General features: G+C 60.3%; 6 protein-coding genes across 6 annotated transcripts; 1 reads left to right on the forward strand and 5 right to left on the reverse strand.

Annotated features, from left to right (window-relative positions):
• Window positions 1–1,331: 1,331 nt before the first annotated feature.
• On the reverse strand, window positions 1,332–2,009 carry SPRG_12311 (hypothetical protein; the record flags this gene model as incomplete). Its single annotated transcript, XM_012351675.1, has 1 exon — window positions 1,332–2,009. One exon carries the CDS (start codon window positions 2,007–2,009, stop codon window positions 1,332–1,334), a length of 678 nt encoding a protein of 225 aa, XP_012207065.1.
• A 529-nt stretch (window positions 2,010–2,538) lies between these two features.
• SPRG_12312 (hypothetical protein) lies at window positions 2,539–3,682 on the reverse strand (the record flags this gene model as incomplete). Its single annotated transcript, XM_012351676.1, has 7 exons — window positions 2,539–2,620; window positions 2,667–2,734; window positions 2,779–2,848; window positions 2,901–2,943; window positions 2,985–3,118; window positions 3,164–3,372; window positions 3,401–3,682. The coding sequence occupies 7 exons, from the start codon at window positions 3,680–3,682 to the stop codon at window positions 2,539–2,541; spliced, it is 888 nt and encodes a 295-aa protein (XP_012207066.1).
• Window positions 3,683–4,293: 611 nt separating this feature from the next.
• On the reverse strand, window positions 4,294–10,707 carry SPRG_22300 (hypothetical protein; the record flags this gene model as incomplete). The annotated part of the gene is made up of 42 exons (XM_012351701.1): window positions 4,294–4,400; window positions 4,452–4,630; window positions 4,680–4,884; window positions 4,932–5,031; window positions 5,079–5,164; window positions 5,209–5,337; window positions 5,386–5,482; window positions 5,525–5,594; window positions 5,638–5,811; window positions 5,859–6,137; window positions 6,182–6,243; window positions 6,349–6,436; window positions 6,482–6,665; window positions 6,712–6,843; window positions 6,886–6,939; window positions 6,986–7,237; window positions 7,281–7,359; window positions 7,405–7,479; window positions 7,526–7,694; window positions 7,738–7,813; window positions 7,861–7,923; window positions 7,968–8,142; window positions 8,196–8,310; window positions 8,356–8,435; window positions 8,483–8,532; window positions 8,581–8,640; window positions 8,684–8,741; window positions 8,787–8,836; window positions 8,875–9,041; window positions 9,089–9,158; window positions 9,205–9,261; window positions 9,310–9,384; window positions 9,431–9,564; window positions 9,606–9,702; window positions 9,745–9,801; window positions 9,849–9,893; window positions 9,939–10,024; window positions 10,074–10,194; window positions 10,240–10,326; window positions 10,374–10,467; window positions 10,517–10,618; window positions 10,663–10,707. 42 exons carry the CDS (start codon window positions 10,705–10,707, stop codon window positions 4,294–4,296), a joined length of 4,485 nt encoding a protein of 1,494 aa, XP_012207091.1.
• A 128-nt stretch (window positions 10,708–10,835) lies between these two features.
• On the forward strand, window positions 10,836–11,650 carry SPRG_12315 (hypothetical protein; the record flags this gene model as incomplete). The annotated part of the gene is made up of 2 exons (XM_012351677.1): window positions 10,836–11,402; window positions 11,446–11,650. The coding sequence occupies exons 1-2, from the start codon at window positions 10,885–10,887 to the stop codon at window positions 11,648–11,650; spliced, it is 723 nt and encodes a 240-aa protein (XP_012207067.1). The 5' UTR covers window positions 10,836–10,884.
• A 406-nt stretch (window positions 11,651–12,056) lies between these two features.
• On the reverse strand, window positions 12,057–12,997 carry SPRG_12316 (hypothetical protein; the record flags this gene model as incomplete). The annotated part of the gene is made up of 1 exon (XM_012351678.1): window positions 12,057–12,997. The coding sequence occupies one exon, from the start codon at window positions 12,995–12,997 to the stop codon at window positions 12,092–12,094; it is 906 nt and encodes a 301-aa protein (XP_012207068.1). The 3' UTR covers window positions 12,057–12,091.
• Window positions 12,998–13,589: 592 nt separating this feature from the next.
• SPRG_12317 (hypothetical protein) lies at window positions 13,590–15,298 on the reverse strand. The gene is made up of 6 exons (XM_012351679.1): window positions 14,983–15,298; window positions 14,733–14,939; window positions 14,562–14,687; window positions 14,336–14,517; window positions 14,171–14,285; window positions 13,590–14,119 (listed from the first exon to the last, which is right to left on the reverse strand). Exons 1-6 carry the CDS (start codon window positions 15,256–15,258, stop codon window positions 13,610–13,612), a joined length of 1,416 nt encoding a protein of 471 aa, XP_012207069.1. The 5' UTR covers window positions 15,259–15,298; the 3' UTR covers window positions 13,590–13,609.
• Window positions 15,299–15,317: the final 19 nt, after the last annotated feature.

Raw genomic sequence — 15,317 nt, forward strand, 5'->3', positions numbered from 1 at the left:
GTAGTCGAGGCAAGATGCGATGATACTTGCTCGAGGTATGCCTGGTATCGTCGGCGCCTTGTCAGCTCCGTAGCAGTACGTAGGTAGAGCAGCATAGGTGGGTACTCGAGACCAAGCATGGGCGAGGATCGGGACCAGGATCGGCGATGTGGAGTTGCGTGCAAGTAGCCTTACGATGCACGAGATTCACGTAGAATCTCGCGCGTGGGGCGATGGGGCACAAGGAGTCGCTTTGCGCGATGTCGACCCCGGCGTCGCAGAGTATCAAAATGTTGCGTGTCATTATCGTTCTGCTTCCAAGCAGATCGTTCGTGTTGAGCGCATCAAGTCCGAGGTACCAGCCTCAACAAAAGCTTGTTCACGATAGCAGCACTGCACAATGCATCCTCGAATGCAGTACCCACTCATATGCCAGCCAACATCGCAGTTCTGGAGTAGGATGAAGATGCTGTCGTCTGGTGTACTATGAGCAACCAACGAGCACGGGAGGTCAGACGAGGCTCAGACAGGCGGGATCGCACCAACTACGACTTTTTAGTGCGAGGGCGCGTCGCATTCCTGTGGCCCACGGAGCTCAATGGCCAGGATGCGCCGCGTCTTCAACGTCGGAGCGGACGCAGCAGATGGTTTCAACGCAGGGTTCGTAGCCGGTTACGAGTTGGCGGTTCTTCCAGCGTGAGTCGTTTATCCGGTTTTAACCAGCCAAACGTGAGGTTGAAGCAAATCGTGTAAAACGTGTACAAGTCGACTGACTTGCGTATGGAGCGATTACCTAAAAATTGCGTGCTTCCAAATGCAGTTTTGTAAGTTTTTCGTCGCTTGGGGCAATGGGAGGATTATTGCGCTATTCGTTCGACTTGTTTTGACGCAGTTGCGCGTGGCGGTTTTTCCGAAGGCGGGTCTGACGTGGCGCCACGACAAGTAGCAAGGGCGTCGACAAACTGCATTGTCGTCCTTTCAACTCGTATAATTCGACGGAGCGTTTTTCTTCAGAAGCATCTCCGCGACGGCGTGTGACCTGATGGAGCTGTCGTGAAGAGTGGAGAGTACCCGTTGTCGTCGGCTGCACTTGGACTCGATCGATCATTTTTATGTAGTACGAGTGGAGCTTGCATCGTCACTCGTGAAAAACAAAACTGAAGCAGTCGACTCGAACTGTGCTTTTCTGTGGACTTGATATCATTGCACTTGATACGCACCGCTTTTCACGCAGAGGCACCACCAATCAGCATCGACACGCGATCTCTCTGGCGTCTTGTGGTACCAATGTACCCCACCGTAAGAAAGAAAGTATCAAGTAACTATCAACCTACCATGTCATAAATGCTATCTTATTCCTTCCAGAACTGAAGTTTGGACCACAGTGTGGCCCAAAAGGTCGGCGGCGCCATACTGCGCTCGATTGTCGCAAAGACTTCTTCCTTCGCGAGCATACCGTCGACCTTGCAGAGCGCTGCGACAGAGGCGAACGCGCCGACGACAGCGCCGCAGTTGTCGTGGAACTTGGCGAGGCGGTTCTTGATCGTGCTTTCCGTATCGTCCGAACGCTGGACGACGTCAACGCCCGGCGGCGGCGGGTTGAACGTAATGTGGTACGTCTTGCCCGTCGCGAGGTCCACGCGGCGACCAGAGATGCGTCTGATGACCTCGTCGTCCGGCACATCGAGAAGGATCACGAGGCTGGGCACGATGCGATGGGCGAGCATGGCTTCGGCCTGCGCCTGCGTGCGCGGAAACCCGTCGAGGAGCCAGCCGCGCTGCTTGCAATCGTCTTCTTCGAGGCGCGCGAGGACGACCTGGATGATGAGCGCGTCCGGGACGAGATCGCCGGCGTCCATGTAGGCTTGCGCCTCCGTGCCGAGCGGTGAGCCCGCTTGAATGGCCGCGCGGAGCATGTCGCCGGTCGAGAGGTGCACAAGGTTGAACTTGGCGACAAGGAGCTCGCACTGAGTGCCTTTGCCGCCTGCGGGCGGGCCGCAGATGACGAGCTTGGGCGACGTCGAGCGCATACTAATAGCAGAGAGTGTGCTGGCGATGGAAAATCCAAATGTGAGCCCGGCATCTACGATCGAAGCTGGTGTCGAAGATTATAGCTGCGACATGTGGCAATAGAGACATGCGATTCGGGCACCATGGCGGCCACACCGTTTTATTGGCTTGGCGATATCTTCGAACTTCGCTACAACGGCAACTTGGCAGGTCAATGAAATTTGGCTGGGCATGTCAACGGGTCTGCAGAAGCATGGCTCACGAGCACACGCCAGCTGCCCATGCTCCAGCGCTCCTTGGCAGCAACCTCGCGTAAACGTTCCGCGTGAAGTGCATCGTCGACTCCACGGCGTCACCCGTGGCGTATCGATCCGCGCATTACGACAGTCGTGTCAACAGCAAGGACACGGTGTCCGTGGGTTTTTCTATACTGCGGAGTGGAAGACGCGCCAAAGAGGTACATATACGAAACGAGGTGAAGATTGTCAACAGCCGTCATCGGGCCTAGCCACTGGATTGTTACGCGGCGACAGACTCGAATTCTGGTTCTTATAGGGTGCCATACATGCTAATGTTGGCGTTTTTGCCACCGCTCGCATCCATGTGCTCGTGCTCTGGCGCGCCGTAGCGTCTACTCGACCGCGTCAGAGATACTTTCGACAACCAGACAGACGTACCGGACGTAGCAGCGCAGAAGAACAAGGCCCGCGATCAGGGCCACGAGAAACCAGGTGCCAATTTGCGCCTAGGGCGACGTCAGCAACTTGCGACACAATGCAATGCACGTACAACAAGCTGGATGACCTCAAGGTAGTCGGCGTCGACCGGCGAGAGGCCTGTCTCGTGCTTGGCGGCCAGCCTGTCCAATGCAAAACGTGAGCCATCACCGACGTCGATCTTTAGTGTCGTACCACGCCAACGTCCAGATACCCACAGCACCAAAGACGATATCGCCTACGCGACTCCGTGAGCAGAGAACGCAGTGGCTGTACTACCATTGAAGGCCAGGGCGGCGACGTGTGCCGCCAAGAGCACGGCCAGGCACACCATGTACACGGCGAGGTTGAGGTCGTAGCCGAGGCCGCGGAGGGACACCGTCACGTTGATGAGCGTCGCACCGCACGTCCAGCTACAGCAGATATGTTGTGATGAGTGGTCGGATGCGAATGAATACCTGAAGTAGAGCGTGAACGGGAGGCGGAGGCAGAGGTAGTCCGAGAGCGACGAGCACTCGTAGGGCGTCCGACGAGGCCAGATCACCAGGCCATCAAAGAGCGTCGGCAGCTGCACAAGAGACGCCGTCGTGAGGTAGAGCGCGCCAGTGATCGCCCACAACACGAGGATGACAGGCAGCGACCACACAATCGCTCCGCTCGCAAACACCTCCAGCCAGAGCATGTTGAAGACGCACGATGCGATGAAAAGGCTGTAGATGCGCTTCGCGTGGGCGTGGCGTGAGCGAAAGCGACGGGAAGATGCACTCGCGGCTCACAAAGAGGAAGAGCGTGAGGTAGATGAGGCCCCAGATCGCGAACGCGGTCTTGGCCGGCGTGAGCAGCGATCGGTGGGCGGCGACGACCTCGCGCATGGCGCCTGAGCGCACCGAGTTGCGCCAGAGGCAGGCGATGAAGGCCAGCGCCATCGCGACGCGCAGCAGCAGCAGCGGCTTGGTGTGGAGATGGGCGACGTGCATGGGTTGGCGTCGGCGAGAGCGAACAAGATACAAACTGCAACGAGCGAAGGTCAAGGAAGACCGCTTGGGTTAAACTACAAAGGAAATCAACAACCTGTATTTTAAAAAAGTACATCATAAAACTTACAACGTGTATGTAATAAAATAAAATGAGGTGACCGTTGAGACCCAAGAAAAAAGCACCGTCAACTAAAACCTATTTAACCGATGGGAAAGGCCGTGGTAGAGGAGGGCAAAGACGCGAATTTTTCAGCGCCCTCGACGCGCCTCTTGGCGTGAAGGAGGTCCATCGGCTCCAGTCATTATACCCGTCAATGAGCCCGTCAATCTACCCGTCCGTAGTTGCACGAACGCGTCTTCAAGATACCGGTAGCACGGTGCAAGGTTGAAAAGTCGCTGTAGCTTCCTCGCCACTTCACAGCCTTGCGCGCCTGCGAATGCACATGAGGTTACGGTCACGTGTCCGGCATATATGATCTTGTGGCCACTCGTATCTAGTGCTCGACGACGCGAGGCGTTTCAAATTGCACACAAGTTGTCGTACATTAAACTATCGCACGAGTGCCGTTGGACCGTCACGCAGAAAAAAGTCATCGATTGAATATGCAAATTTATACGGACGCCGACAAGACCATGGCGGTCGCGGACGTCGTCGAAGCGTCGGTGTTGAGCGCCGCGTTCCATTGGTGGACTCGGCGCAGACCCACGAGCCCGATGACTAGTCACCAGGCATGAGACGCGGGAAACATCACGAGAAGAAGGAGCGTACAGGCGCTGAGGGCGGCGACACCGAGGCCGACGTGCAGGTTGTAGCGGTGGTGCACCGCCGGCGACGTTGTCTCGCTACTGCTCTCGATGGCCAGTGCGTACTTGGCGGCCGGTGCGTCGGTCGATGCAGCCACCGCCGGCGTCGCATCCGCACCGTCCACGGCCTGCACCGATAGCGATCTAGACGCCACTGTGATGGAAACAAGAATATCTTGAGGCACGCGCGTACCGAAGGCGCTCCAGGCCACCGCCGGCGACCGACGCTGACGCAGCCAACGCTTGGACTCGTGACGGGTCTTTCCAGAACGCGACCAGCGCGGCCGCTCCGTCTGCTGTCGCAACGCCAAAGCGAAGAATCGCGATGCTGGCGCCGACGGGGTTGGTGGTGTCGGCCGTTGGCGTCCGCGCGTAGAGCTCGGCGACGATGCTTGGATCTATATGGTCGCGAAATGAGGAGGGTCGTGTCCACGGTATCGGGTACCGGCGAGGCGCGAGGCCACGAGCGAAGCGAGTGCGTCCACAAGCGTATCGCTCCAGAGCGACGGCGCGTAGCCTTCGACTTGGAGCGTCACAACCGCGCCCTATGCCGCATGGCCTCAGCACCAGACTCTCGATGGATTGAGGTTACGTAGGTCGGCGCCGACGCGGCGATGCAGACACCGTTGCTGGACTGCTTCTTGTAGCCGGCAGGGCAAGCGACGCACGCCGACGAGCCTAGAGCTTGATCGCATGGTTGCAAGGTCGACGGGAAAGTATACCGTTCACACACGTCGAGTCGGCGCCGCACTTGCAGGCAATGCACTGCGTCGCACGACCGGTCGAGTAGTACCCGTCACCACACAAGAGGCAGTCGTCGGCGCGGGTCGACCCCGGGGGCATGGCGAAGCCTACGCGTGCAAAACAAAGTTTATACAAGTAGAGGCCACTGGATGTACCAATATCGCACTGGCCAACCTCGCACGAAGCGTTGCCGCCGCGGGAGAAGGACCCACTGGGGCACAGCGTGCACTGCTGGATGGGCACATCCGCGCCCTACCGCAGCCACATGAGGTTTCGTGCACCGACGGCGGCTACCTCGGGGGAACTCGTTCCAGGTGGGCACTTGGTGGCGACGCACTGATGGAATTGTCCTGCCGAGAACGAACTACACATTGTTGAGTTTCGAGTTGAGAAGGATGATGGGATACCCCGCGGGGCACAGCGTGCACGTGGCTGCGGCGTCTGTGGCGCCAGTGGCCGACGAGCCATAGCCCGACGCACACGTCATAGGCTTGCACACAGCATCGGCGCCTGTGCCACCGATGCTGTAATACCCCGGTGCACATGGCTGGCAAGTAGCGGTGCCTTGCGGTGCGCCCGATCTACACGAAATGGTTTGCCGTATTTCGAGACAGCGTTTCGAGTATACCCTGCGGCGCAGGTCACAGCGGCGCAGGGCGCGGCTTGGCCGAGGCTAAAGTACCCCGGGTCACACAGCACGCACTGGTCTTGGGCGCTGGATGCACCGGCGGGCGCGCCAAAGCCCACGGGGCACACCACCGAGCCCGTGCACGTCTGGGCGATGGTGAAGTTGCCTTGGGCGCAGATCGTGCAGTTGGCGAGCGGGTCTGTCGCACCGGCAGACGCAGCATACCCCGGAGCACATTGCGTGGGAGTGCAGCGAAGTGTGCCGCCCGGGCTGTACGTTCTACACCACACAATAGGCCCCTTCGTGTCGTTCGCAGTGTGTACCCCGGAGCACAGGTGACGCAAAAGTCGACGGGGTGGTCCACGTTGCTGGGGGAGGCCGTGCCCTAATGCCAGAGCCGTCGTTAGCACACTTGCGCGCAAGCACACGATCGGCACCGGTGGGCATTGAGTGGGCGTGCACTGGTCGACACCGCCGCGACCGAACGCACCCGCAGGGCAGGCTCGGCACGTCGAGGCAGGATCGCTCGCACCGACGTGTGCTGACGCGGCTCCGTGCGGACATTGCGCCGGCTCGCACTAGGAGGTTTCATCAAGCGTTGCTACAAGGCAGTGGGTGCGTACAGAATGGGTGCCGCCAAGGCCAAAGTACCCAGGGGGCACTTGATGCACGTCGCATTGGTATGAGTGGCGTGCACCGCTGCCGACGAGGACCCCGGTGCACACGTCATGGGCGTGCACACTTGGTCGCCGCCGTGGGAGTAATATCCTGCGGTGCACGCCTTGCAGGTCGTGGCGCTTGCCATCGCTACCATTCCACCTCGCTTAGATACACCGATGGAGCAGCTACGTACTGGACACGGGCTCGTAACCTTGGGCGCAATCCGTGGGGTGGCACTGGTCCGACGCGCCCGTGCTGAACGTTCCCAGCGGGCAGGGCGCGCACTGCGCCTGAACGTCGGTGGCCCCCATCGGCGACGCCGACCCTACGTCAAGCGTCAGGCATCACTCGCCATGAGCGTTCGTACCAGGAGCGCACGTTGTGTTGGCACATGGCATTTGCGCTCCGGGGCTGAATTGCCCTGCAGCCAGTTTGTCACGATCAATCACGTGTGGAAGAGGGCGCACCCGCGGGGCACAGCGTGCAGCTCTCCAGCGAGTCCTTGGCTCCGAGGGGGAAATACATCCCCGGCGGGCACACGGCTTGCTTGCACTGATCGCCGTTGCCGGCGCTGTAGAAGCCCTCGGCACACGGCTTGCAATGACCCTTCTCGAGCTCGGAGCCGGTGACCGCCGACTCGGACCCGACGGGGCACGACGTCGGCGTGCACGCGTGGTCGTCACCAATACTAAACGTGCCAATAGGACACTCTTCGCAGTCTACAACCGTCTAAGTGCGAGCACCGATCGCATTGTGTCGGACCTGTCACGGCGTCGGTGGCATTCGGAACGGCCCCGTGCCCCGGGGGACACTGTGTCGGCCGGCAAATCGAGTCGCCGTTCTACACCAGCTCGTATCAACTTTAAAAGTCGATGGCGTATCGTACCGAGTACGTGCCCAGCGGACACGGCTCGCAGTCGCCCGAGCTCTCGGTCGCAAACGCTCCCTTCGGGCACGCCACCTGCGACAAGGCTCAGTCCAGAAGCAGCGCGTAGAGAGCGTCGTACGGGGCTGCAGTGGGCGCCCCCGCCTCTCGACGTCATGCCGACGTTGCAAGGGCGGCAGTCGGTGGCACTAGTGGCCTTGGCATTGGGCTCCCAGCCAATGTCGCACGTTGTCGGGAGACACTCCTTGGCCCCCGACGTTGCATACGTGCCCGACGGACACGCCGAGCAGCTAATGCAGTGTTTGATGAGCCATTTCGACACGCAAGGCGAACCTCGTGTCGTTTCCAAGGGATGTGTATCCTGCAGGGCAGTCGACGCAGTCTTGAAGTCCTTTGGCGCCCGAGTTACCTACGGCACGGGCTCGACGACGGCTCGGGCCAAGGTTTGTGGAGTACCCGTCGTGCCCGGGGCACACTGAATCAAAAGACACTGAGCATCGTTGCCCGTCGAGTATGTGCCTATACAAAGTGAGAGCGTGTGTCGGGGACGAGACGATGCGTACCATTGGCGCACGGATGGCACGAATCAAGGTCGTGGAAGACCCCGAATGCGCTCGACGCGGTGCCCGGGGCACAGGTCATTGCCACGCACGGCATGGCAAGGCCTTTCCCAAACGTGCCTGGCTGGCACGCTTGGCACTGCGTGGCGTTGGGTGGCAGAGAATACCCCGGGGCACACTCAGCCGGACGACATGGACTTTGCCCTCCCTCGGACAAGTATCCTACAAAACTTCGTTGAGCACGCGAGCGATTTTGTACGCGACGAACCCAACGGGCAGGCCGTGCAGTTGCCAATCGCGTCGTGGGCTCCCTAGGATGGCGTCGAGGTCAGAGGCCTTGGCGATGCTGCGAGCAGTAGTTACCTTGGCGCTGGCTTGGTTTAGTGGGCACTGCGTCGGCTGGCAAGTTTGCGTGTTGCTGAAGAAGCCTTGGCCACAGATGACGCAGTCGCGCTTGTGCTTGGCGCCAGTCTAAAAGCACGCATCGTACGCGTAGATTGAAACGTGCAGGAGTGTACTTTGGCCTCCCATCCGAGCTCGCACGCTGTAGGTGTGCACGTGTTTGTTCCTACGCCGCCGACCGTCGTTATCACTGGAAACGACCGACACAATGTACCCGCTGTAGCGTTGGAGTACGTTCCTTGCGGGCACGGCGTGCACTCCGTTGTGGTCCCCCCTAGCTCTACTGAGTTGCTCGATACCGACGGGGACATTCGCACCCAAATTCGTGGTGCCTTCAGGACACGGAATACAGTCGGTCGCCATGTCGGTCGCGCCCTGCGTGTTGGTGGTGAGCCGTGCCAGTCTTCTTGAGACGTTTACCTTGGCGGGTGTGTGACCCGGGGCACACTTCACCTTGCGGCAAGGCGCACCTTCGCAATATGAGTACCATATACTCGTTCGTTCGTACCGTGGCCTGGACTGAACGTGCCAGCCTCGCATACTTCACACGACTGACCATCCTGCGTTGGCCCAGAGCCTGCGGTGCAGTTGGGCGCCCCGCAGAGCGCCGAGCCGCCGATGGACGTTTGCAATGCGGGGCACGGACTGCAGTCGTCCGCTGAGGTCGCGTTGGGCCTACGGTTGCGTGTTATTCACGTGTAGAGCTCAGCCGCAAGTCGCACGAGGCTTGGGTGCTCTTCGGGCACTCCGCCGGCTCGCACGAAATGGACGTGTTGGGTGCAGAGAAGAACCCTAGGCCACGATCAAAGTTGTTGGCACGCAACGCGCCGTGCCATACCGAGGCGGCAACCAACGCAGTCGCCGTCGTAGCTCGCTTTGGCGTTCGGCTCGTTGCCTACGGCACGATGTCTCTTTGCCCTTGATATCTAGACGACGCGGGTACCGCCGGGGCAAGTGAACGGGTGGCAGGCGTCCGTTTTCCCGTTCGAGAACGTGCCAAACGCGCAGTCCAAGCAATCTACGCATTGTGTGACTCCGTCGCGTGTGACAAAGCCAATCCGTACGGGCTACGTCCTTGGCCAAGTCGGGGGCGTAGCTCCCAGGAGGACACTCGGCGAGGGCACAGGTTTCACTCTTGGCATAGGTGCCTGCGCGACACGGTGTGCACTTGGCCGCGTCTTTACCAGGCGACACGTGCCTAGTACAGCCTCAGTACATTGCTCTATCGATCGCACGCACCCAGGAGGGCAGGCTACGCAGTGTTCGGAGGCCGTGGTGGCGCCGTGCTTCGCAATCGTTCCGCCTGGGCATGCCGCTGGTGCGCACATGGCGTCGCCTACATGGACTGAGTATCATGCTCGTTCGCGTTGGGACGGACCTCCGGGCGAGAACCACCCGAGCTTGCAAGGCAAGCAATCGGTGGCATTTTTGGCATCTACGCCTCGACAGTCAGCACAGGGCAACGTTGACGGGACGACGTACTTGCGCGGGGCTCGGTGCCCCCAAGGCACTGGACGGGGTGGCACTCTACGCCATGAGAGGTTAGTTCCATAAAACATAGCTCATGCGTACCCGTGTCGAGATCCCCAAAGCTGTACGTTCCCGACGAGCAAGGAACGCAGTCGCTGGACGACGTCAAATTGAGCGCCGGGCGCGATCTACACGCGGTTGCTTGAATGACCTGGGAACAGCAATCACAGAGCGTACCCCGGTGCACACTGCACGAGATCGCAGTGGCTGCTTTGGGCTGGTGCATAGTGAAAAGGCGGGCATGCCACGCAGGCGGCGTCCGCGCCCGTCGAGTACGTCATCGCAGGACACGCCTTGCCTACAAGCACATTCTAGCTCTACGTAGTTTATCCAGTGGAGATACAGGAAGCAGTCGCGTCTTCAGCGCCGACGACCGTGCTCGCGGTACCCGGGGCACATGCCATGCGCTTGCACAGCGAGACGTCGTTGGCTACGCAATGCCGGGTGAGACCACGAACTTTACACGCGATATCGCACCAGCGTTGTACCAACCGGCCACGCAGGGCAGGCAGTCGGACGCGTTGCGTGCGTGCGCGTTGGGCTCGAGGCCGGCGAGGCACGTCACAGGGTACTACTGTGGCGTGAGTACAATATTGCGTCGCTTCACGCATTGGACGCACTTGGCACTGGCTCATGTCGCCGTCGGCCCACGAGCCAAACGCACAGGGCACGCACTGCTCTGCCGTCGCGTCGTACACGTTGCCGACGGGGCACGACGAGGCCTACACGCAGCAGCGTCAGCCGCCGGCGACCAGGGAAGCAGTACCGCTGCCACCGCCAAGAGCGCGCTAAGGATCCACGGCAACTTCATTCTTGGCCGTGGCTTCTCGAACAATGAGCCTTCGCAGCGCCACTTTGGTGTATAAGCTTCGTTTCGAACAAACTCGCATATCGACGTGGCGCCAAGATCGTTTGGTTTGTTTTTTGTATGCGCATACAAACCACAACATAAAAGACGGGGACCTGTATCTTGGAACCAAACGGTCGGATGACGCAGCTAGGGGGCCTGCACGCGCGGCGCATGCTGCTCCTGCGTCTTACGATGGCGATTTCGTTTACCATTTGTCTTTGGCGCAACGCTGCAAACGCCCTTGCGCTCGACGACGTCCGCCTGCGCCACCCCACCGTCATGGTCCTTCCCCGCGAAGCCGACCAGCTCTTCTGGGTCGTCGTCTTCTTCCTCTTTGGCTTTATCGGGCGCGAGTGCATCGCGCCGTGTGCGGACTTGCCCTTTCCGCAGCTCGAGATTCTGTATGGGCTCACCAGTCTCGGGCTCGTGCTTCAAACCATTTGTTTTGAAGCGGCGAGCGCCGACTGGATGGTCGTCGCGTTTGGGGCCATGTCGGCGCTCTGGCTGAGTATGTTTGCCGCCTACGTGCTCGTGCTTGAGAACGTCGAGCCGCCCCATTTGTTCGCTACCTTGTCGATTCACAAGGACGTCGGGTATCCGTGCCGCCGCGTCTCCGACTATCTCTGGATGCGCGTGCCCTTCACGCTCTACGCCAGGTGCACAGCGATGCGGCAATGTATCAAGCTCATACTCTTGTAGCTGGCTCGGCGCGACGACAATGGCGAGCCTCACGGTGGCGCTGGCGACCGTCGGTGTCCCGCTCGATATGTACATTTACATCAGCTGCTTCAGCGCGCTGCTCATGGCCAACGTGGTCGCTCTGCTGTGGCAGGGCGACTTGGTGTTTGCGTCCGTCGGTGCGTGGGCATTCGTGTGGTACGTCGCGCTGCTCGGTCGGCTGTGAGAGCTGTTGTGCGTAGGCTCGAGATCAAATCCGCGGGAGAAAAGACGTTGGTCGTTGCCAACAGCGATGAGTTTGCAGCCATTTCCGCCATCCAAGCCATGGTAGGCACCCGTTTTGCACGAATCGCGGTCGAGATGTGCACGTCCAGGCCACGCTGGGTCTCTGCGTGCTCGTGTCGCTCGCCGTCATTCTTTTGCTGGTGCGCGTTTACGTGCGGTAGGTGACTGCGCTCGATCCCTTGTTGCTGCATGACGCCTTAGACGGGCGACGCAAGCACTCTCTCAGTACAACGCACCGTACTACGGCTCGACGTCCTCGACGCCCTGCTAATGCCACCCCGTCGTGCCCCTCCTCTGATGCGACCGGCCAACAGCCTGCAGGAGACACTGCATATGTTGCAACACGCTGCATTTGTTACGACAATGTATACCACTTGGCGCATTAGTAGACCGAGTAGGCCGAAAAATCGAGCGGCAACGCTGCGTTGCACGTGGTGGAGAGCGCGCCGGCGCAGTCCTGCGGCGCACCAGCAATGAGTTCGGCATCTCCACAGCTGTCCTTGGGCACGGCCTTGGACCAGCACGTGCGGACGGCCACGATGCGGTTGGCCAACTCGCCGCTGACGGTCGAGCAGAGAATGTTGATCTTCTTGGGGTAGAGCTTCTGGACGTCGCTGAGCGTCACGTTGGCGGCCATCGACGCTGCCCAGGACGCCACCTGCTGCGTCGCGTCCGTGAGACGCACGTTGACGTCCAAGACCGCGCGAAAGTACTGGGCCGCCGCGCGGTCGTAGTCGGCGCCGAACGCGCCAAAGCAGATGCCGTGCTTCTGGAACTCGTGGTTGTAGCCCTGGCAGAGACGCTCCGTGGCGTCGCCGACCGCGGGATCGATCCACTGCTCGGTCATGTTCTTGAACAGAGTCGGAAACTTGGTCGCAAACGTGGCCGCGTCGAATGGCTGGTTCGGAATCGCGTCGGTGACGTTGCAGCACCCGGGGTAGCCGGCGTTGTAGTTGGGCCAAAGACCGTGGATGAAGAGCTCCGAGTTGACGGGCTTGGCGCACGCGAGACCGCCCTTGGCGACGTTCTGGTGCGTGATCATCGAGTCGACGCCGTTGTCGAGGTCGCGACAGAACTGCGGCGCGTAGATCTGGTCGAAAACCATGTAGTCGTAGTCGCCCGGTCGCTGGAGCTTGGTGTGGCAGTCGTCCGCGGGGTTAAAACACCCGGGCTTCGGGTTCGAGTTCTTGCAAATGTCGACGCACTGCTTATGCGCGGGCTCGACAAAGCCGCCGAGGTAGTCGATGGCCGTCACAGACGCGACCAGTGTCAAAGCAGCGAGCTTCATCGTGCCGTTGTGAGTATTGGAAAATGAAGCTGACGATGCGTCAAGCGCCACTGATTGCGGACGGGCAACTCTTGCGTCATGATATTAATCTCCTGCTACAAATGTGCACTCACGCATCTCCCGTGTGTCTCCCCACTCCTTTGACGAACGCTGTGGGTATGGTGCCCAAAAGATATGCAGGAGCGTGTTTGATTGGTGCGTTCGATTTCGACCAACCAATCGTAATCGATCTAAGATCGGATTGGGTCCGGCTGTTGCATTTCTCAAGCGACGTGGCACCTCGAACGTCCGTCACCTTAGTAGTATGTACAAGGACTGCACAAGCTACAGTACCGTAAGCAGGGAGGCAAACGAAGACGACTCTGTAGCTTACCGCGCTGCTTCTAGTCGTCGTAACCGTCTGGGCTAGCTAATAGCTGCCGCTGTGTATGGGGTGAGCGGCATGCTAGCCAGCAGCAGCTACTTGCTGACTGAGGAACTTGGTCTTTCGGAGGGATTTCCCCAGTCCGCCCTCGCACGATCGTTACCACGGGCGCTAAAAGGGTCCGAAAATGTCCACTTTGTTACGAAAAAAGCGAGAAAAACGCGTGAAATGACACTTCGGTCCCCAAACTAGAGAAAGACGCGCCAGTCGGGGCCATCGGCCGCCGCGTTGCACGCTTTGCCGTCGTCATAGTGCTCGACAGCGGCGGCATTGTCGTCGTCTTCGCGATGGTCGACTTCGTCGCCGACAGGCGAGGCGCGGAACCCGCCCATCTTGACGCAATGGTTGAGCAGCTCGCCCCAGAAGGGCTGTTTCGCGAGGAGACCCGGGTGGCCAACGACGAGCAGCAGCGCCTTGGCGCGCGTCACCGCCACGTTGAAGAGCTTGGCGTCGCTCAGGATCGAGATCTTAGTCGCATTCCGACGACTCGGCGTGCGCACGAGAGACACGAGCACGATCTTGGCCTCTTGGCCCTGGAGGTTGTACACCGTGCCGACGTTCACGCTGCCGTAGCCGCGGTTGCGGAGCATGTGGCGGATCTTGACGACTTGGCGGCGAAACGGCGTCACGACTGCAATGTCGGCCGTCGTCACGACCACCGCCGTCGACGTGACCAGCGCTTCGACGAGTTGGACAATCTAGTATAGTACTCATCACCATCTCAGCCTTCCAACGACGAGCATTCGCACCTTGAAGGCTTCGGCCAGGTTGGTGTACGAGTGCGCGTCGAGCTCCTTGTGCTGCGTCCCATGCACCGAGTGCCACACCATCGGAAAGTGACCGCGTCCGTCGAGCCCTTCCCACCTAGTACGCCATAGCGTTACCGCGCCATCGCGCTCTGTTAAAGTACATACTTGGTGAGCGCATGGGTTTTCGCAATGTTGCCCGAGGCGAGCAGCGCGCCGCGGTAAAAGAGGCGCGACGGAAGCTCGAGGAGCGCCGGGTGGGATCGATAGTTGTGCTGCAGCATCGTAATGAACTTGCCTCTCTGCGCGTTCCAGTTGTAGACGTTGGTCGGGTCGTTCACGAGCCGCTCCTACCAACGTCGTCTCGTCCACGCACACAATGACGGCAACGTACGAGCCAGGACGTGGCAAAGCCACTGGAAATGGCCGCCGGCGACCGCGGCTGCGGCCCCAGCTGCCGCGGGTCGCCAACAAGTGTGAGGTGGACACCAGGCGTGTACAAGAGCAGCGGCACCAGCGTCTACGCCGCCGATGAGCTATCTTTCGCGATCGATAGATGCCGCACCTCGGCTTCCGTGGCCTGGCACGCTTCGTCAATGATGATGTCGCCAAAGTGGCCTGGCGCGAGCCCCGCGATCGAGAGAGCGCCCGAGGCACACGTCGTCGTCACAACGACGCGGAACGCTGCGAGCACCTCGAGCGGCGGCAGCGAGAAAATGTCGCCGCCCGTCGTGCAGCAGACGCCGAGAAGCTCGGCCGGCACCGACGCCATCTACAAATGTGTCTGCAACCGGTTTAGTCGACCAGTGGCGTACGCTGCGGAAATGCCAGTTGAGCCGGAAGAGGTCCGTCGCGCCCAAGTGCAGGCGCAGCCGCGTGGCGAGAACGTCCGCGGCGGCGTCCGAGGGCGCCACGGCCAGCACCCGCGCGTCACGCGACGTCGCCAGCAGTTGCAAGATCGTCTCGATGACCGTGACCGTCTTGCCCGTGCCGGGCGGGCCAAAGATGATGTAGGGCGCGGCACCGCTCGAGCGGGCGACAATGTGGGTGACAGCACTCGTTTGGAGATGGTTGAGCGTCGGGTTGTACATGTCGAGCGTGGGCGCGGCCGCGCTGCCGTGCGACTTGGGCGTCGCCGGGTGCAGTAGCG

Source organism: Saprolegnia parasitica, assembly GCF_000151545.1.
Source record: "Saprolegnia parasitica CBS 223.65 unplaced genomic scaffold supercont2.84, whole genome shotgun sequence".
NCBI classification, from domain to species: Eukaryota; Oomycota; class Saprolegniomycetes; order Saprolegniales; family Saprolegniaceae; genus Saprolegnia; species Saprolegnia parasitica.